Source organism: Peromyscus leucopus, chromosome 13 (assembly GCF_004664715.2).
Source record: "Peromyscus leucopus breed LL Stock chromosome 13, UCI_PerLeu_2.1, whole genome shotgun sequence".
Classification (NCBI taxonomy): domain Eukaryota; kingdom Metazoa; phylum Chordata; class Mammalia; order Rodentia; family Cricetidae; genus Peromyscus; species Peromyscus leucopus.
The window spans coordinates 4,974,001-4,998,120 of NC_051074.1; the positions used below are offsets into that span (position 1 = coordinate 4,974,001).

Consider the following 24,120-nt stretch of genomic DNA (forward strand, 5'->3'; position numbering starts at 1 on the left):
TTTATGCGGTAACAATTGGATGTAAGCCACAGGAAAGTTAGATTTAATCTGACCACGCGTTCCCTCTAGGTGAGAAACTGATCTATAGAATGGAGAAGAATTGCTTTCTCCATGGTGTATCCAAAGTCATTTAGTCTTTAAATTGCTCCCAGCACATTTCCCCCCTTCATACCATCTCATACAGTTGTACTTTGTCTTTTATGCTTGATGAAAGATTTTGTGTCAAATCACACCACCTGCTGAGCTGCAGTGAACAATGAGAACCACACCACCATGCTGTAAAACAGACTCAGCCCTAAGCCCTAGGGGTCTCCAAACAGAGGGCTGTTTCTCATCTTTCTGACCATCCCATTTCACTGTTAGGATAGTGGGGCCTAAAGTGGGTCACATTTGCATGTGGTGACCCGATGTTCTGACCCCCCTCAGGATGCATCTCTCACCACCCGGCACCCCCTGCAAGCTCTCTTCATCTGGGCCATCCTTCAGAACAAAAAGGAACTCTCCAAGGTCATCTGGGAGCAGGTAAATGTCCAGGCCCACACTAAATTGGTGCCAAATACATGCTGTGTTATAGGAGTCTGGTCTAACCTACACTGGATTGTGGTGCCCAGGTCCATGGTTATGCCTCTGGTTGCATGTCCTTGGAGGTGTGCCTAGGATAGGTGGTCCCCAGAAAGGAGTCAGGTAGGCGTCCTCCAGTACACTCCTGCTCCCCAGGTGACTGTGCATTCTTTCTAAGTATAAGAAGCTTTGAAATTTAACTTAAGAAATTAATTCCTAAGTCCTTACCTCACATGCACAAGGCCTTAGGTTTGATCCCCAGTACTAAGTAATAATAAGATTAAAATAAAAACAATGATCTCTAGCCATATTCCATTATGAACCAGGAGGTAGGGCCTATAAAAAATTCTGCTTTGAAGTAGTTATTGAGAATTTTCTTATGGTTTGGTATGTCACTATTTCTATAAATATGGACACCTGTGCTTCTGTCTCTACTTCAGTCCTTGCTTGCTGAATTCAGACACAGCCTTTGGTTACATGGCTCAGGTCTTCAATGTTCTCATTCACTCTCCCTGTATCCTGGCTGTTCCAGCATGATAACATTGAGATGATGGGTCAGCCAGGTTTCCTGCCATCAGAGACCTAATGTCTCCTAATATTTACCCAGGGATTTTCTTTTTATATGCTGATTCCACCTACAAGACCAGGAATAGTTTGCTGAGGTCCAAGTCTGTCCTGAGCACATTGCAGACCTGACTTTGATTCGAAATGAGTAGTTGACTTTGTCATTTCCTGCTTGTCTATATTTTTCAAAAGTTAATGTGCATGTTACTGCTTCAAGAGATTATGAATTAACCAACATTTCCGCATCTCTGCCCCCCTCCAAAAGACCAAAGGCTGTACTCTGGCAGCCTTGGGGGCCAGCAAGCTTCTGAAGACCCTGGCTAAAGTCAAGAATGACATCAACGCTGCCGGAGAATCAGAGGAACTGGCCAATGAGTACGAGACCCGAGCAGTGGGTGAGTGTCCCTCAGAAGGCTTGGGATGGGGAGGGGCTGTTTTAGGTAAGGAGGGGTAGAGGATCCTGAGTCCTTCCCAGAGAGCAAGGCCTTCTGCCTGTGTCCGGACAGAATCCCGTCAGAGAGGGCACTCCCTAGGTGTTGAAGGCAGCTCAATTTCATAAGCATGTATCAATACCCTCTGCATACAAGAGCCCTGACGACTATGTTGTGTCTGAAGAAAGCATCTCTGTAGTAAAGGTCACATTTGGACAGCTTTCTCTGTGCCTGGATCCTCATGCCCCATCCGCTCAGGTTTTGACGGGGGTAGGTAGGCTAGGCTCCATGTCTAGTAGCTGAGCCCAGCTCCCCCTCCCTCCATGATGACGTAGAGTTGTTCACCGAGTGTTACAGCAATGATGAAGACTTGGCAGAGCAGCTACTGGTCTACTCCTGTGAAGCCTGGGGAGGGAGCAACTGTCTGGAGCTGGCGGTGGAGGCTACAGACCAGCATTTCATCGCTCAGCCTGGGGTCCAGGTAAGCAAGAGCCAGACCCTGAAAAGTGTACCAGGAGTGGGCCTGATATCACACACTACCAGTAGCATTAAGAAAATGACATTGATAGTCTACTTTTCTCATCCTGTGTAAAGACCATTGAGGGAGTGCCTGGGTGACAATTTGAAGGATGATGACACATTTGCTTTTGTGAAAAGCCTCACCTCAAAGATGGTACAGGAGTGTGTCAGTCAACTTTCCACCACTGTGGCAAAATGCCTGAGGTAATCGTCTTAAAAAGAGGAGAGGTTGTTTTGGCTCACAGTGTCTTTAGCTCATCGTTGGTTGTGCCCATTGCTTCTCTGTGCACAATGAGGCAGGGTGTTATGGCCAGAGCATCTCATGGCAGCTAGGAAGTAAAGGGGAGTGGGAGAGAGGAGGAACCAAAGTCCCTTTGAGGTCCCCCAATGGCCTAAGATCTTCCCCTAGGTCCCATTCTCTTAAAGATTGTATTACCTTCCCAAGTGTCACACTGGAAACTATGCCTTTAGGGATGAGTCTTTGGAAAATATCTAAGATCCAAGCCACAGTGTGATGCCTAGCTTTAATTGTCAACTCAACACATTGGAAAATCACCCAGAAAGAGTCTCAGGAAGGGATTATCTAGATCAGGTTGGCCAGTGGATGTATTTGTGGGGGGTTCCCTTGATTCCTTGGCTGATGTGGGAAGACCTGGCCCACTATGAGTGGTACTGTTTCCTAGGTTTGGATCCTGGACTGTAGAAGAGCAGAGAAGGCTAGCTGAACATGAAGTACACATTCATTTCTCTCTGCTTTTGATTGTGGATGTCATTGTGCCTCAAGCTCCTGCCTTAATGTCCCTGAAATGATAGACTGTGACGTTGGACTGTGAGCTAAGATAAAGCCTGTCTCTAAGATAAAAACTGTGCTTTTGTGAGACCAAAATGAGCCATCTTAGAAATAAGACCAAAATGCTTTCACCCAAAAACTAAGGCCTAAGATTTCTCCTAGGAATAGGCCAATAGTTACTGAAACAAGTCAGTCCAAATTCCAGAAACAAGGAAGTGTAAAAGTACGGAGTCACAAGATAGTCACGAGGTAATGCCTGCCAGACTATGGAATGTCCTCTCCCTGGTTTCCAGGGTAACTGACCACAGAAATGCCCCCACCTGAGGGCAGCCAATGAGAAATGGTGGCAGGTAACCGCTCCCTTAGAAGTAAAATTAAGCCATGATTTCTAGAAAGCCCCTAGAAGTGAGCCAATCAGAATTATACCCATACTAGCACCCCTAAATGATGTAACCTTGTGATTTTTCCCTTTAAAAACTGAGCTTAAGCCGGGCGGTGGTGGCGCATGCCTTTAATCCCAGCACTCGGGAGGCAGAGGCAGGCGGATCTCTGTGAGTTCGAGGCCAGCCTGGACTACCAAGTGAGTCCCAGGAAAGGCGCAAAGCTACACAGAGAAACCCTGTCTTGAAAACCAAAAAAAAAAAAAAAAACTGAGCTTACAGGTAAGTGGACACTCCAGCCTCCACTGAGTTGGATGTATTGGACGAAGTCCCTGCCTAGGCTTGTATTGCTTTTGGATATCCAGAATTAAACCTTGCTTTTGCATTCTGGCATGCTCGTCTTTGGTGGTCTCTCCGGGGGTCACGATCTGGGCACAACACTTTTTGTCAGGTGATTTCTATCACAGCCACAGAAATGAGACACATGGCAAGGAGAAAGAATTCTTTGGGCTTCCACAAAGCAAAATTACAATGATGAGCTGTCTCTAGGTCCCCCACCTAGGCCTTGGTCCTTTAAAGCAGATGTGAGATGATGGACCTCAGTTTTTATCTGTGAAATGGGCAGAGTTGTGCATGTTAGGTATTTTTCTGTGACAAAGTAATGGCAGAGATGACTTAAACAAGGAAAGACCTGTCTGGCTCATAGTTTCAACCCATGCAGCAGAGTCCACGGTGGTGTGACATTTCAGTCCCGGTGGACTGGAGAGCAAGGAGTGCGAGTGGGACCTGGCTTAGGCTGTAACTCTACAAGGCCCACCCTCAGTGGGGCCCCCTCCACCAGCCAGACCCAAGAATCTCCCCCAAACAGCATCCCCAGATGGGGATGAGGTGTGCAAGCCCATGAGCCTGTGGGGGATTTTCTTAGTCAAGCAGCAGGGCTGTGCTTGTCTGAGAGTTGCTATAGTGACGCCACGGAATTCTGTGTGAAAGGGAAGATCAGCTGTGTCGGCCGCTACCACTGCCGTCACGGTGAGTGATGGAGAAATCATGAGGTGGGCGAAGCTGACCCTGAGGGGAGTTAGTCAGGCAGCAGCTTAACTGTGCCCACAGGTTGCACTAGACTGTTGTAGATCTCGGCAGGCTGGGAGAGAGGGAAGGGCTGCTGCGTGTTACGGGTTTCATCGGCACCTTGCTTGCGGAGGAGGATGTAATTCACTTTATTTTGAGGATTCAGGGCTCGGAGAGGTTCTGGAATATTTCCCATGCTTGCTTGCTAGGAAGTAGTAGTGCTGGGGTTTAATCCTCTGTGGATTGCCTCCTATTTGCATTATTCCAGGTGGCGGGCAAACAGACCCCAGACAAGGCTTTTAGTGTAAGTGGTTTGCTCTGGAGGTGAGCTGGAAGTGTTCAGCAGGCAGTCAGTTGGGGGAGGAAGAAGCAGACATGATGTGTTAGGAAGGAAGGTGGCCCTTGGAGCTCTTGGGAGCCTTTGGGTCCCCTGTAGAGCCTGCTGCAAGTCCCAGGGTGTCCCAATATGCTGCTTGCTGGGTGCTCTTTCTGGGGTCTATCTTGCCCCTCCTCAGTCAAGCACATATTTGTGGAGTAGCCCCAAGAGGACATGCAGGGCACACAAGAGAAGCACTTGTCCTCCACCCAGTAGAAGAGCGGGTGCAGGGCTGTGTCCAGAGCTCACCGGTCCCAGCCCTCTTAGTGACAATGAGTGGGCCCTGGCCCTGCCCTCTTACATGCCAAGTCCCACCCTCTTACATGCCAAGTCCCGCCCGGCTTGCTTGCTTTGCTTTACAACTGTGGTTTCTTTGATGTGGTCAGGTCCCCTGTCCCTGTCTATCTTTTGATGGCAATATGATGTTTCCAGTTTCCACCATCATGGAAGCCCTTCCTGCCCCCACCTTCGGGGCCGGCACAGTGAATAAGGGGAGGGTCCCCATGCATTCCATCTTGACTTTATCAGCCACTCCTCACCTGACTTCCTTTTAGCTTCAGAATGAAAACATCTGTCTGCTTCCCCTGGGGACTCCACAGACTGCATTGGCTCTGCCTTTGAACTTAGCATCTCTGAAGACCCATACTTGTTTAAGCTTACGCAAATAAGAATTACAGTAGTTAAAAATTCATAGGTTTAGTGAATTTTCAGTCACGCCACTCTCTTTTTTAAAGCTCATTGAGTTGAACTTAGAAAAACAGACTTAAAAATCAAACAGAATTTTAAGTTGCTTCTTCACACCTTAGAATCCAGACAACATCTGAAAAATTAAAGCCATTAATGTAGAGGTTAAATATTTCGGGAGTGTGCAGGGCTGGGAAGAATGGCGGTGTCCTGTTCCCCATATACTTGTATCAACAAGGACTGTGTTCTCTGTCTCTGTTTCCTTCTAGAATTTTCTTTCTAAGCAATGGTATGGAGAGATTTCCCGGGACACAAAGAACTGGAAGATCATCCTGTGTCTATTTGTCATCCCCCTGGTGGGCTGTGGCCTTGTATCATTTAGGTGTGGACTGGGGTATCTAATCATGTGTGTGAGCATCCATGTGGTGTGTGTGTTTGAACATCTGTGTAAATGGTTGTAAGCCTAGAACTTAGAACAACCATGGTGGCATCTGTATGCTTGGTCCGGCGTCTTCCTGGCTTTCTCTGGGTTGGATCTCAAGCAGGTGGGCCTGAGGTTGTCTTCACTATCTGAGGCTGAATTTGGATTCTCTGATTACAAAAAACAAGGGTCGTGTCTTGGCTGGGTCAGCCTTAGGATCTAGTTTTGCCCTGTCTATTCCTTGTCTGTGGTGGGAAATACGCCATAGCCATTCGTGTGTGTGTGTGTGTGTGTGTGTGTGTGTGTGTGTGTGTGTGTGTGTCTGTTTGAGTACGTGAGTGTACATGTGTATCTGTGTATGTAAGTATGTGTGTTTGTGCATGTGTGATTGTGTGTGACTGTATCAGTGTGTATGAATGTATGAGTGTGTGTGTGTGTGTGTGTGTGTGTGTGTGATTGTGTTGGTGTGTATCAGTGGGTGTGAGTATGTGTGGCTGGTGACTCTGTCCTGCCTCTGGCTTGCTCCAGGAAGAAGCCCATTGACAAGCATAAGAAGCTGCTCTGGTACTACGTGGCCTTCTTCACGTCGCCCTTCGTGGTCTTCTCCTGGAACGTGGTCTTCTACATCGCCTTCCTCCTGCTGTTTGCCTATGTGCTGCTCATGGACTTCCACTCGGTGCCGCACACCCCCGAGCTCATCCTCTATGCCCTGGTCTTCGTCCTCTTTTGTGATGAAGTGAGGCAGGTAGGCAAGAGTTGCGTTGCTCTTCCCAGGGAGAGTGAATAAACGTCTGTTGGCACCAGACAAGGCACTGACCACACACCAGAGAGATGACTCCACATGAGTCTATTTTACGGAACCGGTGACCTTATCGGGGTAACTGATAAGAGAGTGGGTGACTCGAAGGCAGCTACATCATCAAAAAGTCCACCCAGACGCGTGAAAGCTGCATCTCGGGAACTCAAAGCCTAATCTGGGGACAAATTGCTCCACCAGAGTCTCCTCCCCAACATATAACCTTGGGGAGGCACCTGTGAGTCCTGTAACTTTCCGTGTCCTCTGAGCCTCCTTGCCACGGCAAGAGAGAATGTTTCAATCTGGAGGAGAGGATGTTTCCATAAAGAGGAAACAGGGACAACACTGGACACTTCCCCAAGGTGCGGGCAGTGGATAGCAGCTTCCCTACACCAAGAGCAATTGGAGCTGTTTGTGAAGTACAAATGCAATCATTATGCCGCAAGTAGATTCCTACCCGGTCTATGGACCTGAAGGTGATTTTTCAAATTCTAAGCACCCCAATGAGATCTCTTAGCATTAAATTCATGCCATGTTCCCTAACTAATGTTAACTGACAGGCATGGCTCAGCCAAGGAAGATGCCTGCCTTGGCTTTAATTGCCAGCTTGACACAGCCTGCAGTCATCAGAAGAGAACCTCAACTGAGGAGTCATCTAGAAAAAATTGGCATGGGAATATGTCTGTGGGGGATTGTCTTGATAGCTAATTGATGGAGAGGTCCCAGCCCACTGTGGGCAGCACCATCCCTAGGCAGGTGGTCCTGGGCTGTATAAAAAAGCCAACTGGGCATGAGCTTGTGAACAAGTGATGTTCCCCTGTGTTCCTGCTCTAGTTTCGCTCAGCAATGGAGTGTGACCTGGAAGGAGAGGTCAAACAAATCCTTTCTTCCCCGAGTTACTTTCAGTTAGAGTGTTTGTATCAGAGCAACAGAAATAACCTAGGACAGAGGAAGAGGTTGAGAGACCTTGGACTGAGCTCCCCCATCATCGGGAGCCTTCTGCATACCCACCTTCACCATCACCAGGGACAACTTGCCAAGCAACGAGACCTGGGCGCCTGTCCATCTAAAGCCCCCTAATTCCTAGCACATCAAGTCTTGTAATAATCCCTGTGGGTTCTTTCTGGTCCTTGTGTGCAGTTTCTTAGACTGTATAGGTTTGGGGGATCCTTGCTCTGCCATTGAATGCACACTCTACCCCAGGCCTTATGGAGCAGGTACTTAACAAGGTAGTAGACGTTGAGGAAATTCATGTGGACGGTGAAGATGGCACCGTCCTGACCCATGATGAAAACTGGTCTCAGGAAGTCCTTTCAGATTCTGCTGTCATTTTGTTGTCTCTTCTGGACCCGAACCTTAAAATACACACCATTTAGCAAGTGTGTGCAAGGTACACAACTTACAAGCTATTTACAGTTTACAAAGGCCTGGTGGTGGAAGAGATTTCAAAGGACAGCAATGCTGCTCTTGCCCTTGTAGGGCCCCGACTAGTCTAAGAACACGAAGTTGGCTTAAGTTGTCATGACAACTCTCTCCAATAGATCTTTATGTGCAGTCTTCAGGACTCCTGGTGTGCGAGCGATTCTGAGGACTTGTTTGTCTGTTCTCAGCATGGGTATGATTAGTGATTATGGATGTGGGGGCTGGGAGGGGTCTTGTCATCGGTGCCCATATGTATCTGTCTTCTTGACTAGTAGGTAATCGGTGTGGAAGGTGGTGGGGTGTAGTAGGTAATCGGTGTGGAAGGTGGTGGGGTGTCACTAGAGGTGGAGGAAGAAAGCCCCAAGACACAGACGATGGCTTGAGGAACAGCGGACTGCCTAGAGTTCTGGCGGGCTAAAGACCAAGCGGAGGGTGTAGGTTGGGCTGGCCCCATTTAGTTCTAGGAAGGAAACTATTCTATTCTATCCCCTGGCTCCTGGAAGTTTTCTGGCCATCTTTGCCCTTCTGTGCCCTGTGGATGTGACACTTTGACCCCTGGCTTCAGGTCCATATGGTGTCCTCCCTATGTGCAGGTGTGTCCTAATTTCTCCACTTCCTGGGGACAACAGTCATGTTGGATCAGAGCTCCATCTTGACCTGTCCAGTTCCATCTGCAGTGACCTGATTTCCAAACAAGGTCACGTTCCCAGGTAGAGGGCTGAGGACTTCAGTCTGGAGCTATAACTCAGCCCACAGCACTTCCATATAGCCTCTGTCTCTGCGGCTGGTCTTTACTCCCCAGTCCTCTTTCTGGCTTATGATGAGTCACTAGCAGAGTGGGGCTGAAGTATTCTGTGTGATAATCAGAGTGAGAGGACACTCAGCATTCAGAGAAGAACTGCCTGGGTTAGAGGGTCAGTGGACTCAGAGCCAGTAGGAGATTAAGTCATGAGGACTGCGTGGGGAGGGAGGGGGCAGCGAAGGAAAGGAGAGGGGAGAGAGAGGAAAAACCTAGCTGGAGTTGCAAATAGACAGTAAGTGATGTGTAGTGATTTGATTTCTTCCCTTCCTTTGGGTGCATTTCCTACTGAAGAAACTCCTGAAAGAAGCAGAAACAGAGATCGCGTTGTCTTCTCTTGTACTGACCCCATCAGGGAGTCCTCTGAGCTCCCCAGGTCCTGACACATGCTCTGGTGGTCCCCAGAACAGCATCAAGCGAGGGTGATCTACTTTAGACTTCCATTTGCTGTGCGTATCTGAAGCTGAGAATGTGGTGTTAATACAGGAAGGTACAAGCAGGGTGCTCATAAGTCACTCCTGAGGGTCACCATGGTCATGGCTACTGAAACCAGAGATGAGAAGATAGACAGAGGGACCCTGTCCTCACTCCCTTTTGAGCAGAGAAACCCTGGTGGCCTTTTCTTGGAATGACTGATAAAACATGAGCAAGTCTGCAGGCTGCTGCTGTGAAGTTTTGTCCTTCAGGAATCTGTCACCAGAGGGCGCCATTCCCCTTCGCTTCTGCAGAACCTTCTCTTTAGATTCCTAAACTGGGTTAGTTTCCTTCAAGGAAAAGCTCAGCAGGCCTGTGCAGTTTTACCAGACAAGATTCACCGTTGTTAGGGGAGACTCCTAACCAGGATATTGTCTGCTTTAAATTGTACCTGGGGCTCAGAAACCCAATGCTCTCTGGTGACAGGTGATGTCCCTTGCCCAGGGAAGGATGCTCACAGCTAATTGGGGATTTCTAACCTAGACAGTCAACAGTGCAGACCGAGCTAACTCTCTCCTAGTAGAGCTAAGCAGATGTGGTGAATGTTGGTTTAAAATGTGGTAAGTTCCACCCTGCCTTCTCCAAAAGTTCCTTTAGTTCCTGGGCCATCACGATGAAAGAAGACGATGAATGAACACATTTCATGAACACAGCTTAGCCTTGCACTCTCCCCCTTAGGCAAGAGGCTTCTTTTCATTTAAAACCCGAAATCTTTTCTCCCTGCAGTGGTATTCTAGTTGCCCAGGGTTCGTCCATTATTCCTGTAATACAGGTCAGGCGAGTCCTTGAGGTGAGGATGAGCTGGGATAGTAAGGATCAGAATGTATCAGACTCCCAGCAGGGAGGAAAAGGAGAACAGGTGGGCAGGGCCTGTGCCAACCCCTCTTATCTTAGCAGGCATGGAGTAGCAAATGGCTACTGGTGCCCTGGGGATCAACACTGCACAGATAAATGGATGCTCCTGTGTTCTCCCCAGGGTCCTAACCTTTGAACCAGTGGGGAGCCATGGTGGAACATGGTCTGACCCAGGCTACCCAGACCTGGGGGAGTTCACCATTCCATTGTGATCTGGCAAAGGATGCTCTCCTCCTTTGCCCACTCACGCTGTGTGCCCTGCCTCCCTCTACATTCCAGAGTGCAGGATATTGATGGGTCTGAGAAGCCCACCACTCCCAGGACGGGCACCTTAGCCACCTTGTCTCGGCCTTGGGATCTGGGATAAAGTAGGAGATAGGATATCCGAGATCCAGATAGACTTGGGTGGGTGAGTTCATGGGAAGTCACGGACATCCGTCTTTTATGGGAGTCAGCACCACACCTTGTTGACTCCACTGCCCCCTGTTCTGAGCTGTCCCAGGATCTGGCCCTCGGGCTCCCAGTAGCCAGATTCTGAACAGGTAGGAAATGGAAGGACTGCAGGGCTAGGCTGGAGTTCTGCAAACCTAGTTTGTGGAGTCCAGTTAATAACCTTTCCTCCCTGTTCATATTTTAAAAGGGTTTTACTAATCAAGTTGTCCTACTGTGTGCGTTCTATTATAATTTTTACAGTAGATACACAATCTGTGGTGCCGGCAGTGGGGTGACGGTTGGTAACTGTGCAGTGCACAGTCTACACTGCTGTCCGTGGTTACCCGGCTGTACCATGTTTCCCCACACAGATCACTCTCGTTCTCTGTGGCTTCATTTCGAGAGAACGGGAGAACACAGCCCCTTCTCTCGACTCTGACAGCTGCACATGTGTAAGAGAGCGGCTGTCTTTCCGGTGCCCTTGGGACAATGGGGTTCTGGTAGGTAGGGCTCACTTGACACAGACGTCTCGAAAGTGCCCCGAGAGGAGCTGAGTGGACATTTGCAAGTCTGCAGGACTGGTGTCCAAGCAGCCCATTCTTTGCCCCTTTCTTGTCACAGTGGTACATGAGTGGAGTGAATTATTTTACCGACCTATGGAACGTTATGGACACACTGGGGATCTTCTACTTCATAGCGGGTATTGTTTTCCGGTAAGTGGCTTCTTCCACCTTCTTACCCTCAGGCATTGGGGCACAAAAAAATGGAGAAAAAAAAATCTTGGACATCTCAGGTCCATGGGTGGGCCACAAGAGGCCATTGCCCCAGCCCTTTGGAGACACAAGTTGGACAACATAAATTACTCCTTCCTCCTCATCCTGGGTTCTTCACAATTTCCCTTTTTGTTTCTCAAATAGGCTTTGGGGGGCATAATTAGAATCCACGGAGAAGGTACTGGGCATGTTGAGTGTCTTCCAATGTTGATCCATTTTGGCCCACTCAGTTTAAGGCTCATGTGACTTTGGCCAGCATGCTGGCCCCGCAGTCACCCATCCAGGTATTGGTCTATCCCTCCAACCTCACAGCCAGAGTGTGTGAAAAGACAACTAAATCTCAAATGATGACCAAAGGCTAAACTGAGCCGGGGAGACGGCTCAGTCAGAAGCGTGCCTGCCATTCAAGTGTGAGGACTGTGTTCAGATGCACAGAACCCGTGCCAAAGCTGAGGATGACAGTACCTATCTGTAACCCAAACCCAGGCTGGGGCGAGATAGGCAGGTGTGGGAGCTTATTGGCTGAGTCGGTGAGCTCCAGGTTCAGTGTGATCCCCTGTCTCAGAACTCGAGACGGAAAGCAACAGAGTGAGACACCTGCTGTGCACACCAGGATGCACACACACACACACACACACACACACACACACACACACACACACACACACCATGGTGAACTGTGAAATGTCATGTCATGTCCCACACATTCTCCTGTTCTCTCCACAGGCTCCACTCTTCTAACACCAGCTCCTTGTACTCCGGGCGAGTCATTTTCTGTCTGGATTACATCATATTCATCCTAAGGCTCATCCACATTTTCACTGTTAGCCGGAACTTAGGACCCAAGATTATAATGCTACAGCGAATGGTAGGAGCCAGCAACACCAGCAGGTGTCCTCCTCTTGCTCTGCCCAGAGTCCATGGCTGACGGGAGGATTTTGTTCACGGCATAGCTTGTGGGTTTTTTTGTTTGTTTGTTTCATTTGCTTTTACTGTTTTTACCATGGGGGAGATTTTAGGAAAGAGGACTATAAAGAACCAACAGTGCCGGCAAGTCACTGGGGTTTCCTGAGAGTTCACACTTGGTAGCATCTCCCATTCGAGTCTGAACAGCTCTCTCAGAGTATATGCAGGGAGGGCCTTTTATGCCATTTTTAATAGATGGGCTTATTCTAGTTCAAGGAGGTGAACGCATTTCTCTAGAGACAAATGGTAAGCCAGATGCCTACAGATGATGGGGTCCTAAATTCCACACCCTGTAATGCCAGTGTGGGAGAAAGGCCCCACCAGGCTTGTGCTACGTACACATCACGAGGACATGGCAGGCTGGGTTGTTGCTCCCCAGGGCTGGTTCTGTCTGGAAATCAGATGGGTCGCTGGATGAGCTCATGTGGACATCCCTTTCCAATGCTGAGGCTGAATGTATGGTTTTAACTCCAAGCACCTCTCAGGCACCCAGTCACCATGATGTCAAGCTGTGTGTGCAAAACACAGCAGAAAAAAAAAAAGTACATTATTGTTGTCTCATAAGGGCTGCTTTGTTTTCCGAAAAAGCAATTCTGCAAAAATAATTTGGGGGTTGAAAGAATGCCAGCGTTGCCGGGTGTGGCTGGAGCCAGCTCGCCCCAGGCAGAGGCCCTCTGGTTTTTGAGCTGGGCCCTCTCTCACAAAGCGGCTGTGTCTGAGCTTTTGAAGCTCAGCAAGCAATAGTGTAGGGTTTGGGTTTCATTCCGGAGACATCTGCAAACCTACAGGTGATATTCTGTTTTTAAATTAGTGGCTGAGGGTTGAGAAGGCAGCTCAGTGGTAGAGTACTTGCCTGGCATGCACCAGGGTCTTAACGCCCACAGTTAAGTCAATCCCTCGGTATGAGATAAATAAGAAGTGGCCAGGCAGCTCGGTGACTTAAACTCTCTGGGTCCTTGAATTTCTCTCTGCCCGTCTCCGTGACTGGCTAGGAATGGCCAGGCTTCGTAGCCAGCCTCCGCAGACATAGTTCTAACTGTTCTGATCTCCTCCCTCGGCAGCTGATCGACGTGTTCTTCTTCCTGTTTCTCTTTGCTGTGTGGATGGTGGCCTTCGGCGTGGCCAGGCAGGGGATCCTCAGGCAGAACGAGCAGCGTTGGAGGTGGATCTTCCGCTCTGTCATCTATGAGCCCTACCTGGCCATGTTTGGCCAGGTGCCCAGTGACGTGGACGGTAAGCCCGGCTCTGTGTGGGCAGCGGTGGGGCTGGCGGTGATGGTGCTGGCATTCTGGACCCATCCCTGACCCTTCCACCTCCTTTCTTTGCTCCTAAATAAGATCTTACCTTGTTCTCAGTTCAATCTTTACGTCTTTTTATTTCTTTGTCAGTATTTCTGAGACAAGGTCTCTAGCCCAGGCTGGCCTTGAGTTTCCTATGTAGTCAAGGATGACCTTGAATTCCTGATCCTCCCACCCTTGCTGAAATTAAAGGCATGTGCCACCATGCGTGGTTATTGTCATGCTGGGGGTTGAACCCAGGGCTTCATGCATGCTAGGCAAGTACTCTACCAACTGAGCCACAGGCTCAAGTTTTTAAAAATCATGACGTATCTCAGTTAGCCGGGTAGGGTGGGACAGTCCTTGCTGGCTCAGACAGGAATGTTGTCGACGGTACCTTCCTATACGTCACAATGTCCAGATTCCCGTTTATTCCTAACAAGTGTGTAGAAGATGGACGTTAGCGCCTTCGGTTGAAGGTTCTTCCATCATTAGCCCACTCTCCAGCAGGCTGTGGGGTAAGGCTGCTGGTGGCATGGTGGCTCTATTGTGCCCATACTCTGGCTGTAGAAGTCAGGTATGGGGCATACACACCTGTGTGTTCTGGGCGGACTGTGAGGAGGGATTTCATGATGCTGACAGTAGCCCTGACTTCTTGTCTTCCATCCTACCAGCATGAACTACGCTGACTGACAGCCTCCTTGAGCCAGGGCTGGTAGCATTTCTCAGCTCCTCTGATTTCCCCTCCTGTACTCTGCCTCTCAGCTGAAGCCTCTTCCAGCTCTGAGAAACAGGACTTTTCCATGCATGCAGGGGTGGAAAGGTCCTTGGGACCCTCCAGTTGGCGCTGTCATGCACTTGGTCTCAAGGACAGCTCCTTGTGCTGGTGGGTTGGGTCCTACAGAGGAGCAACACTTAGGGGCAGGCCAGGGCGGGCATGTGTGCTGTGTGCACATTTCATCCTCTGAGTTCTTTCCGGGGCTACCTGGCACAGCTGCATCTTCCTACACAGCCCTGCTGTCAAGGCTGAGAACAGGGGCTCTGGCTGGGTGCCCCTCCTCAGAGCCAGAGACTCGGTCTCTGTGGCCTTCTCTGAACTCACACAGACCCATATCGGCTAGTTCAAATAAAAGGTCCCCACCTCCCTTGCAGACCTGGGCTTCCTCCGAGGGCCCTGCTGGGCTTTTCCCACCAAGGCCACAGTGGTGTACGTCAGAGCCTCTTTGTGACACTCCACTCCCATGCTGGGGACCAAACGGGGCCTTATATTAGCTAGGGAAGTGTTCCACCACTGAGCCACATCCCCTATATCCAGGATGTCAGACCTCTGAGGTCCTTGACAGACCTGTGTTACTGTCACTTGCTGTGACAAAATACTCAACAGAAACCAGGTAAGGAAGAAAAGGGTTCAAGGGTGCACAGTCAGTCCTTTATGGCCGGGAAGGCATGGTGGCGGGAGAGAGAGAGGGGGGGCTTATCTCATCACATCCATAGGAAGGAGAGAGAGAGAGAGAGAACTGCTGATGCTCAGCTCTCTTCCTCAGCCCATGGGAAGGAACTGCCCGATTTCAACTGAGGGTTGAAATCTCTGGAATCAAGATTAACTCCCAAAGCCTTCCCCGACACTGCTCTTAGATGCTGGTGCTCGCCGGCTTAGTTGATTTTCACAATCCCACAGCAACCCCAGGTCGAGCGTTCTTATCGCCAGTGCTCTCCTTGGGTCCTCTGGATCTTTCAGCTGTGTGCTGCAGTCTTGGCAGTCCTCTGGTAAAGAACTGCTCTCTGTCACAACTCTCTATCAGTGCCCGTGGCTTCCGTTATAAGCACAGCGATCCGGCAATGCCACGCTGCTCCGTTTCCTCTCCCAACCCTCTGTCTTATGACCACAGGGCCTTGGAGTGTGATGCCACCACTGCCTTGGGCACCTGTCCCTGCCCATTTGCTCACTCAGCTGTCACTCACCCTTCTGTTCTTTCTGAGATGGTTTCTCTGTGGGAAGCTGCTTCTGGGTGAGCCAGTTCAGATTCTGGCCCCCTTGCATCTTGCCTACTTCCTTTTGGGGCTTTGTGCAGGTTGAATCTTCAGACTGACTGAAGAGGTTGGATGCTTCTTGCAGCACAGAACAAGGCCACACTCCTTGTTCTAGTTTCTGTGGCTGTGGTAAGACATGCTGACCAAAGGCAACACTTCCAGCTCATGATTCATCACCGAGGGAAGTCAGGGCAGGAGCTTGAGGCAGGACCCATAGAGGAGTGCTGTTTGCTAGCTGTCTGGCTGGAAAATGCTTAGCTAGCCTTCTAATACATCCTAGGTTGTACCTCTACCCTCCTTCCAGCTGCCTAGAGGTGGCACTTCCCACAGTGGGCTGGGCCCTCCCACGTCAATCAATTAAGATAATCTCTCATAGACATGGCCATACTGATCTTGGCAACCCCTCTAATGAGACTCCCTCAGGTGACTCTAGGCTGTGTCAAGTTGACAACTGATGCTAACTAGGATATCCTCTTCCTTTGATCTTGGTCTTCATGAAGTCCCGATTTCCCAGTGGCTGCTCAGGAAGCTGTCTGGTGGGCATGGGGTTCTGATGATTGTACCCAAGGCATCAGGTGATTCTGATGCCACATCCTCTGGTCTGCCATGGTCCTTGCTTCTCCAGAGGGGTCTCATTGACCTCTTGGTTCTGTGCCCACAGGTACTACATATGACTTTTCCCACTGCACCTTCTCGGGAAATGAGTCCAAGCCTCTGTGTGTGGAGCTGGATGAGAACAACCTGCCCCGCTTCCCTGAGTGGATCACCATCCCTCTGGTGTGCATCTACATGCTCTCCACCAACATCCTGCTGGTCAACCTCCTGGTTGCCATGTTTGGGTATGTCTGTGTCACACATTCACGGACTTCCCCTCTGGGCTGTGCCTATGCCAGGCAGGTGGGAAGAGTGTGAGCAGAGGTAACATCTACCTTGAGGAGCTGAGAGGCCATTGGGAGCCTGGTAGTCTTTGGTGGTTGGGGGCCTTAAAGGGACCATATTCCAAAAAACAGGGTGCTCTATAGGCCATTCTTTGAGTGATTTGACACCACAGACAAGCAATGTGACCAGCTCCATTAAATCCAGGCTATGCTTACCATCGAGTCATAGTTCCCCAGAGAGCAACTGAATTGACTGCTTTTCTTATTGTTGTGGCAAAACATCCAACAAAGGCAGTGAGAGGAAGGATGGGTTTGTTTTGGCTCCTGGTTTGAGGGTACAATCTATCATGGTGGGAAGTCATGGAGGTGGAAGGCAGGTGGTCACATCGTGTCTGGGTTCAGGAAGCAGAGAGCTGAATGTTGCTGCTCATCTTCCTTTTTTTTCTTTCCCCTTTTTTATTCAGTCAAATACCCCAACCCATGGACTAGTGCTGCCTGTGTCCAGAGTGGGTCTTCTTCCCCTGTTAAACCTCTCACAGACACCCCAAGAGGTGTGTCTCCTAGGTGATTCCAAATCCAGGCACATTGCCTGTGTTAGCAAAATGGCTGTAGTGCAAGTCACTTCCAAGGTTCCTTGTGTGTGTGTGTGTGTGTGTGTGTGTGTGTGTGTGCTTTAAATAAGACAAACTACCAAAACAACAACAATAACAACAACAATAACAACAACAATAAAACTATAAGCCAGGCGGTGGTGGGGCATGCCTTTAAATTTGGCACTCGGAAGGCAGAGGCAGGTGGATCTCTGTGAGTTTGAGGCCAGCCTGGGGTACAGAGTGAGTTCCAGGAAAGCCTCAAAACTACACAGAGAAACCCTGTCTTGAAAAACCAAAAAATAAATAAATAAGACAAACTTATATAAGACCATACATAACATACACAACAACCCGTAACACCTCAGATGTATAATCCAAGTTAAAGGTCCCAGGGGTGCCATTCATCCTGAACTTGGAATGAATAGATATCAGAGATTGCTTCTGGCACAGTTTCGTCTTGGCTTCTTCTGGGAAACACTTGCCAAGTTGCTCATGAAGTCGTTCACACAGGCTTGCTTCCACGGGTTTGTGGAGCTTCATTGGGTCTGAGCCCCACATTGTTTAGGTGTGGTGAGTTTCTCAGAAGCATGGAAGATCCTTGAAGTGGCATCTAGATCAAACAGAATGATCTTAGTGTCTTTAGCTGTGAGGAGCCTCCTTGATGGTTCCATTGTGCCTCAATGATTGGTATATAATCTGCCTAACTGGTTCACAACTTACGGATTTGGTCACAACCCATATAGCTGTTGTAATTTAAAGTTTGCCTTAGAATGTCGATAAATGATAGGATGAATCCATAACATGCAGATTGTTGATCTGGTTCTGATGGCCAGTTATGGTGGGATTTCCTTCTGAATGTTAGTTCTGAGTCTAGCTAGTTTTCGAGGGACACCAAGTGTTCCTTGGTCACAACCTGAGTCGATCCATCTGTTTCAAGAATAATGTTCCCAACGGCTCTTAGTGTAAAGACACCTGGGGTAGAATCTTCAGAAGCTTCTAAGAGGCATAGCTGTTTTCATAACTATTTGAATGCACGCCTTTGGATCATCTGAAAGGTGAGAAATAGCCAAGTAGCTATCTGCCAATGCTTCCAAATCATTGTGATATAGGAGACAGATAAATTAGGAACACTTAGCTCTACAGCATCTAATATAGTTGCAAATTTCTTGTGAAAAGAAAATCAGAGGTTAGAAGATGTTGAGGTAATGTTGCCTAAGCAACCACATGCTAAAAATGACATCCAGAGCCAAAGAGCCAGCACTGAGTTAATGGCACCACGCTTGATAATCGAGTCTCAGAAACTAGCCTGTCACCTGCAACGTTTCCAAGATTACACACAGCCTGTCCACTGCTGTGAGCATGGGCAGATGCCAGCGGAACACCAGACAGCTCAGGGGAAACTGACCAAGCAAATCTGCAGAAACTGTGGTTTAAATGTGAACTATCCTCCACAAGCGCCGATGTTTGAACACTTGGTCCCCAGATGGGGGCGCTGTTCTGGGAACCTGCATAACATTTAGTAAGGCCTGGCTAAAAGAAGTGAGTCCTTGGGGGCAGGTCTCAGCTCTGCTTCTGGGACCAGTTTCTTACTCTCCCTCCCTTTCACCCTCGTTCCCACCTTCCCTCTTTTTCGGTCCTCTGAGATGTGAGCAAGCCACCCGGCAGTTCCAGGAACTAGCTGCTCACACCATGATGAACTGAACTGTGTTCCTTCAAACCATGAGTCAGAGTGAATCTTCCCTCCCTGAACTTGCTTCCTGTCCAATCACAGTGATTAGAAAAGGGCCACCAGCAGCCAGTGCCACGGCACGGAGTTGTCAGAGGTCTCAGAATCTTTGTGCTGTGAGCTTTCATGGCAGCTGCCTGCGCGGGAGGACCTCGTCCTAACCACCTGTCATCTGCCCTGTGGTTGGGAAACAGGGAATCAGGGCTGTGCTGGAACTTTCCTGTTAAAGAGTTACAGGTAACGAAGAGCTGCACCTGTGTTCATGGAGGTGTGTGTTCATGGAGGTGCGTGTTCATGGAGGTGCATGCTCATGGAGGTGTGTGTTCATGGAGGTGTGTGCTCATGGAGGTGCGTGTTCATGGAGGTGTGTGTTCATGGAGGTGTGAGTTCATGGAGGTGCATGCTCATGGAGGTGCGTGTTCATGGAGGTGGGTGTTCATGGAGGTGTGTGTTCATGGAGGCGCATGCTCATGGAGGTGTGAGTTCATGGAGGTGTGAGTTCATGGAGGTGTGAGTTCATGGAGGTGTGTGTTCATGGAGGTGTGTGTTCATGGAGGTGCGAGTTCATGGAGGTGTGTGTTCATGGAGGTGTGTGTTCATGGAGGTGCATGCTCATGGAGGTGCGTGTTCATGGAGGTGGGTGTTCATGGAGGTGTGTGTTCATGGAGGCGCATGCTCATGGAGGTGTGAGTTCATGGAGGTGTGAGTTCATGGAGGTGTGAGTTCATGGAGGTGTGTGTTCATGGAGGTGTGTGTTCATGGAGGTGCGAGTTCATGGAGGTGTGTGTTCATGGAGGTACGTGCTCATGGAGGTGCGTGTTCATGGAGGTGCGTGTTCATGGAGGTGCGTGTTCATGGAGGTGCGTGTTCATGGAGGTGCGTGTTCATGGAGGTGCGTGTTCATGGAGGTGCGTGTTCATGGAGGTGCGTGCTCATGGAGGTGTGGGTTCATGGAGGTGCGTGTTCATGGAGGTGCGTGCTCATGGAGGTGCGTGCTCATGGAGGTGCGTTTTCATGGAGGTGCGTGCTCATGGAGGTGCGTGTTCATGGAGGTGCATGTTCATGGAGGTGCGTGCTCATGGAGGTGCGTGTTCATGGAGGTGTGTGTTCATGGAGGTGTGGGTTCATGGAGGTGTGTGTTCATGGAGGTGTGTGTTCATGGAGGTGCGTGTTCATGGAGGTGCATGCTCATGGAGGTGCGTGTTCATGGAGGTGTGTGTTCATGGAGGTGTGGGTTCATGGAGGTGTGTGTTCATGGAGGTGTGGGTTCATGGAGGTGCATGCTCATGGAAGTGCATGCTCATGTAGGTGCATGCTCATGGAGGTGCGTGTTCAGCTTATGTCAGTGTCTTTGGAGGAGACATTACACCCCATCCAGCTGTCACCTCACTCAGGGCTTCAGTGTAGTGGCTCTTGTCGCCTTCCTCTGGGGCACTTCTTCCAGCATCCCTGGCTTAACCTCCTTTCAGTGATCCCTGGCTAGGAGCCTAAGAGCAGCGGAGACCCTACTGTGTTCAGTGAGCCATCCCTCACACCCCATTTCTAATGAGTGCTAAGCTGTCTGGAGATTGCTCCCTGAGCAAATGGCCCCAGGATGTCACCCTTGTGTGAGACCACACCACAGTATTTAGTGGAAAGCTTATGCACCCACAATGGTGACTTCATTAGCTGCATTACAAATGTGTCCGTGGGGATGGTCTGGGGTCTTAAGAGTACTGGGGACTGACTAGATGGGATTCCACAGAAAAGCCAGAGGCACTAACCAATCTGTGATGAGTCCGCACTGAACTCAGCCATCTGGGAGGCAGGAAGGGGACATAGAGTCAGAGAATGACTCAGACATGTGCAGGTGTCAGGCTCCAAGGATGGCAGGCAGCTCTGACAAGCACTCACTGACCATGCCAATTTGTGTAGCTTCTAAGAGCCATCTTCTTGCACCTTAGGAAAAATGCACATTTATTACCATATGTAGGAAAGTAGACAGAAAAGAGTACCCCCCCCCCCCCGCAGGCTCAAGCTAAAAGTTCGGTTGTGATATCAGTGGTCTGAGGGAAGCTACCAAAACGGAGTTTAAATTTGAAAAAGACAACAGTTAACTGTAATGATAATAACAAATATTGATGGAGTTTTCCCATCCAAGTGCCTTGCGGGGCCATTGTGGGGGCCCAGGCTCCTGGTGACGTCACAATGAAGAGGCAAAGACAGGTCAAGTTCCTGCTGTGTTTGGAAGAAATGACATGCCAATATTTAATATGGCGGCACATATTATAATAAAATAGTAAGTGACCATCAGGCCTGGTGGTACAGTCCTGTGAGCCCTTCTACTTGGGAGGCTGAGGCAGGACGGTTTCAAGTTCAAGTCTTGTGTTTGGTTCAGTCTAGGCTGCATTGCTCTATAGCAGTGCCACATACTAAACCGAATTATTGATTCAAAGGCAGGTGAAGGAAATCGCTGGAAATTGCCTCTTTCATTGGTTTTTGGAGGTTCTGTGCTTGCTCCTGCCCTCATCTCCCACATCATGATAGTTACAATTATTCTATGTCATCAGTGGCATCCTTTGAGATCTTCTCTGATCTATTTCAGAGCCCCATTCACTCTTCCCTGTCCCTCTTACAAAACCTCTTCACATTGAAAACAGTGCAAATAGCTATCATTACGTTTTTGTTTCAGCTTGCCATTTAGTTGCTTAATGGATCTTATTCTGGTCTAAACTGACACATAGCACTATGCCTGTTCATGCTTATGGCGTAATGTTGGATGCACATAAACAATGCACAATGATTGAACTGCAAGCTGCGTCTCCATCTCCTCAGACCACCACCATCTTTGTGTTGGACGCTTTGGGCTCCTCTAGTTACTTTATTTTAAATAGTGTGTGTGTGTGTGTGTGTGTGTGTGTGTGTGTGTGTGTGTGTGTGTGTGTGTCTCGCACTATGTGCACATGAGTGCAGGTACCTACAGAGGCCAGAAGAGGGTATCTAATCCCTTAGAGCTGGAGTTACAAGCAGTGTTATGGGCTACCCAATGTGGATGATGAGAAGCGATCATGGACCTTCTCTAAAAGCAGTAGATGCTCTTAAGACTGAGCCCTCTCCTCATCCACACAGTCTAGTTGTTTTGAAGCACATTGATGTGGGCAGACACAGCTCAAGAGCCAGGGCTATCCCTAGGAACAGAAGCAGTTCTGATTGGACATTACTGGTGCGCTTGGGAAGGAGGGGGCCTTAGTCCTCTGTGACACACTGAAGGGGTTACTTGTTGGGTAAAAATCTAGCTGAGGGACAGAGTGATGGCTCAGCACCGAAGAGTGCTTACTGCTCTTGCAAAGAACTAGGGTTCAGTTGCCATCCCCCATGTGGTGGCTCACACCTGCCTCTAGCTCCAGTTCTGGGAACTCTAGCACCCTCTTCTGGCCACTGTGGGCCCCTGCACACATGTGGTGCACATAAACTCATGCAGGCTCACACACATCCACTTGAAACAAAAATAAATAAATCTTTGAGAAAGGAATCTAGCTGAGAAATCTATTTGGGTTTTAATTTATTCTAAAACCTGCTGCTGTTTTCACATCTATTTTTTTATAATTTTTTTCAGACTGTGCATTCTGATTTGATTACTCTTTCTATTTTTGTTTTTTACTACCAAATGGTTTTCATTACTGAAGTTTGGTGTTTTAAGTCATTAAAACATCTGTTGTACAAGTCCTCTCCTCATTACTCCTACTCAAAATCCTCCTTGCTTTTCATGTATATTTAATTGTACAAAGGAGCCCAACACTCATCTTGTGAGTTTTTTCTTCTTTCTCCTTTTGAAAAAAAAATCTTGTGACTCTTTGTGGAATTATTTAGGAGAAACTGGATTCCTATACCCCAGAAAGAGTGGCATATTCCCAGTGTTCAAGTATCTGTAGTTGTCAGTAAACTTCTGTGGTTCTTTTTGCATGGAGCTCGCAGGGGTCTTTTGTTATTTCTAGCTGTTTAGGGCTGTGAGCAATTTTTTTTCTGTGATTTTTTTCAATGACTACTTTTTGCTACATGGGAAGGCTTTTCAAGATTCACTCATTCACTGTGTGACAGGTCTCCTTTGTGAATTGTCTTCCCTCTTTTCATGACCTTGTGGATGGTATCCTCCCCGCAATTCCTTCTGTCTCACTTTCTAATCACGAGAAGACGTTCTGTGTTCCAGAAGACTCTCCTGTAACTATTGAAGTATTTCCCTTTTGATCCGGAGTTACGGTGCATCACACAAACGATGGATTATAGCAATGTCGTAAACATTCCACCATCCTTCTGCTCTGTGGTCATGGCATGTTATCCCTTTAATGTACATCTGGATTTCATCTGTGCACAAGGCTATCTGAATCCCAAACATCTGCTGAAGGATAGCAACATCTCTGATCTCAGTGAGTTTCTCCCTCCAAGGGGCTTCTGCTTCTCCTCTCTCCTGTCACACTTACAGAGGGTACTCATTTGGTCCTGAGATGACCTTCACTGCCACTCCCCACCATCAGCCCATTGAGATATGGACAGGGACAATACCTCCCTAACAGGGACTTGGAGAGTGGTGTGGAGGGGCAGGTTTTAGGGTTTCTTGAGGAAGATGCAGAGGGCCAGTGATCACCTGGAAGACACTGAACATTGTCTTGAGTTGGTGCAGTGAGGCTAACCCCAAGCCACTCTGAGGCTTGTGTCACTGAGAGGCATTTCCACACATGAGTCATAGAGGGCCTTTCTTTGCCGAATCTAGCCTCTTCTCTACAGAAGTTAAAGCCAACTTCTAAAGACTATAAAAAAATCAGAGAGCTGTGGTGGTCGCTCAAATGGTGAAGTGCCTGCTCTGCAAGCCTGAAGACCTGAGTTCAAGCTCCGTAACCTACATTAAAAGCCAGGCATGACAGCACACTTGTCAGTCCCATGCAGGTCCCCGGGCTTGGCTACTCAGTCAACCTTGTGAGTAGCAGGTCAGTCAAAGTAACTGTCTTAACAAAAGAAAAGGTTGACAGTACCCAAGGAACAACACCTGAGCTTGATCTATGTTTTACACACACACACACACACACACACACACACACACACACACACACACACACTCATGAATACATATAAATAATACAAAAATTATCTTGGTAAAGCAATCTGATGCTTTATTATCAGCCTCCAAAGGAGGACTCCCATGTCTGTTTGACTGAATCTGGAGCTGATTTAAAAGAAAAAGAACAATCTGGAAGCTGATGTCATGGACCTTGGCTTTTAGGTGCTCATCTAGCTCCTTGAAGCCTCATGGGAGGTGAATCCAGGTCTTCA

General features: G+C 48.7%; 1 protein-coding gene across 1 annotated transcript in view; it reads left to right on the top strand.

Moving 5' to 3' along the window:
• The window catches only part of Trpm8 (transient receptor potential cation channel subfamily M member 8), a 79,305-nt gene that overhangs the window by 35,673 nt on the left and 19,512 nt on the right, over positions 1-24,120 (top strand). The window contains exons 12-20 of the mRNA XM_028876303.2: positions 427-522; positions 1,391-1,520; positions 1,892-2,037; positions 5,643-5,755; positions 6,323-6,539; positions 11,194-11,285; positions 12,072-12,213; positions 13,373-13,544; positions 16,281-16,458. Of these exons, the coding sequence (XP_028732136.2) occupies positions 427-522; positions 1,391-1,520; positions 1,892-2,037; positions 5,643-5,755; positions 6,323-6,539; positions 11,194-11,285; positions 12,072-12,213; positions 13,373-13,544; positions 16,281-16,458 (1,286 nt within the window). The remainder of the gene's footprint in view (positions 1-426; positions 523-1,390; positions 1,521-1,891; positions 2,038-5,642; positions 5,756-6,322; positions 6,540-11,193; positions 11,286-12,071; positions 12,214-13,372; positions 13,545-16,280; positions 16,459-24,120) is intronic.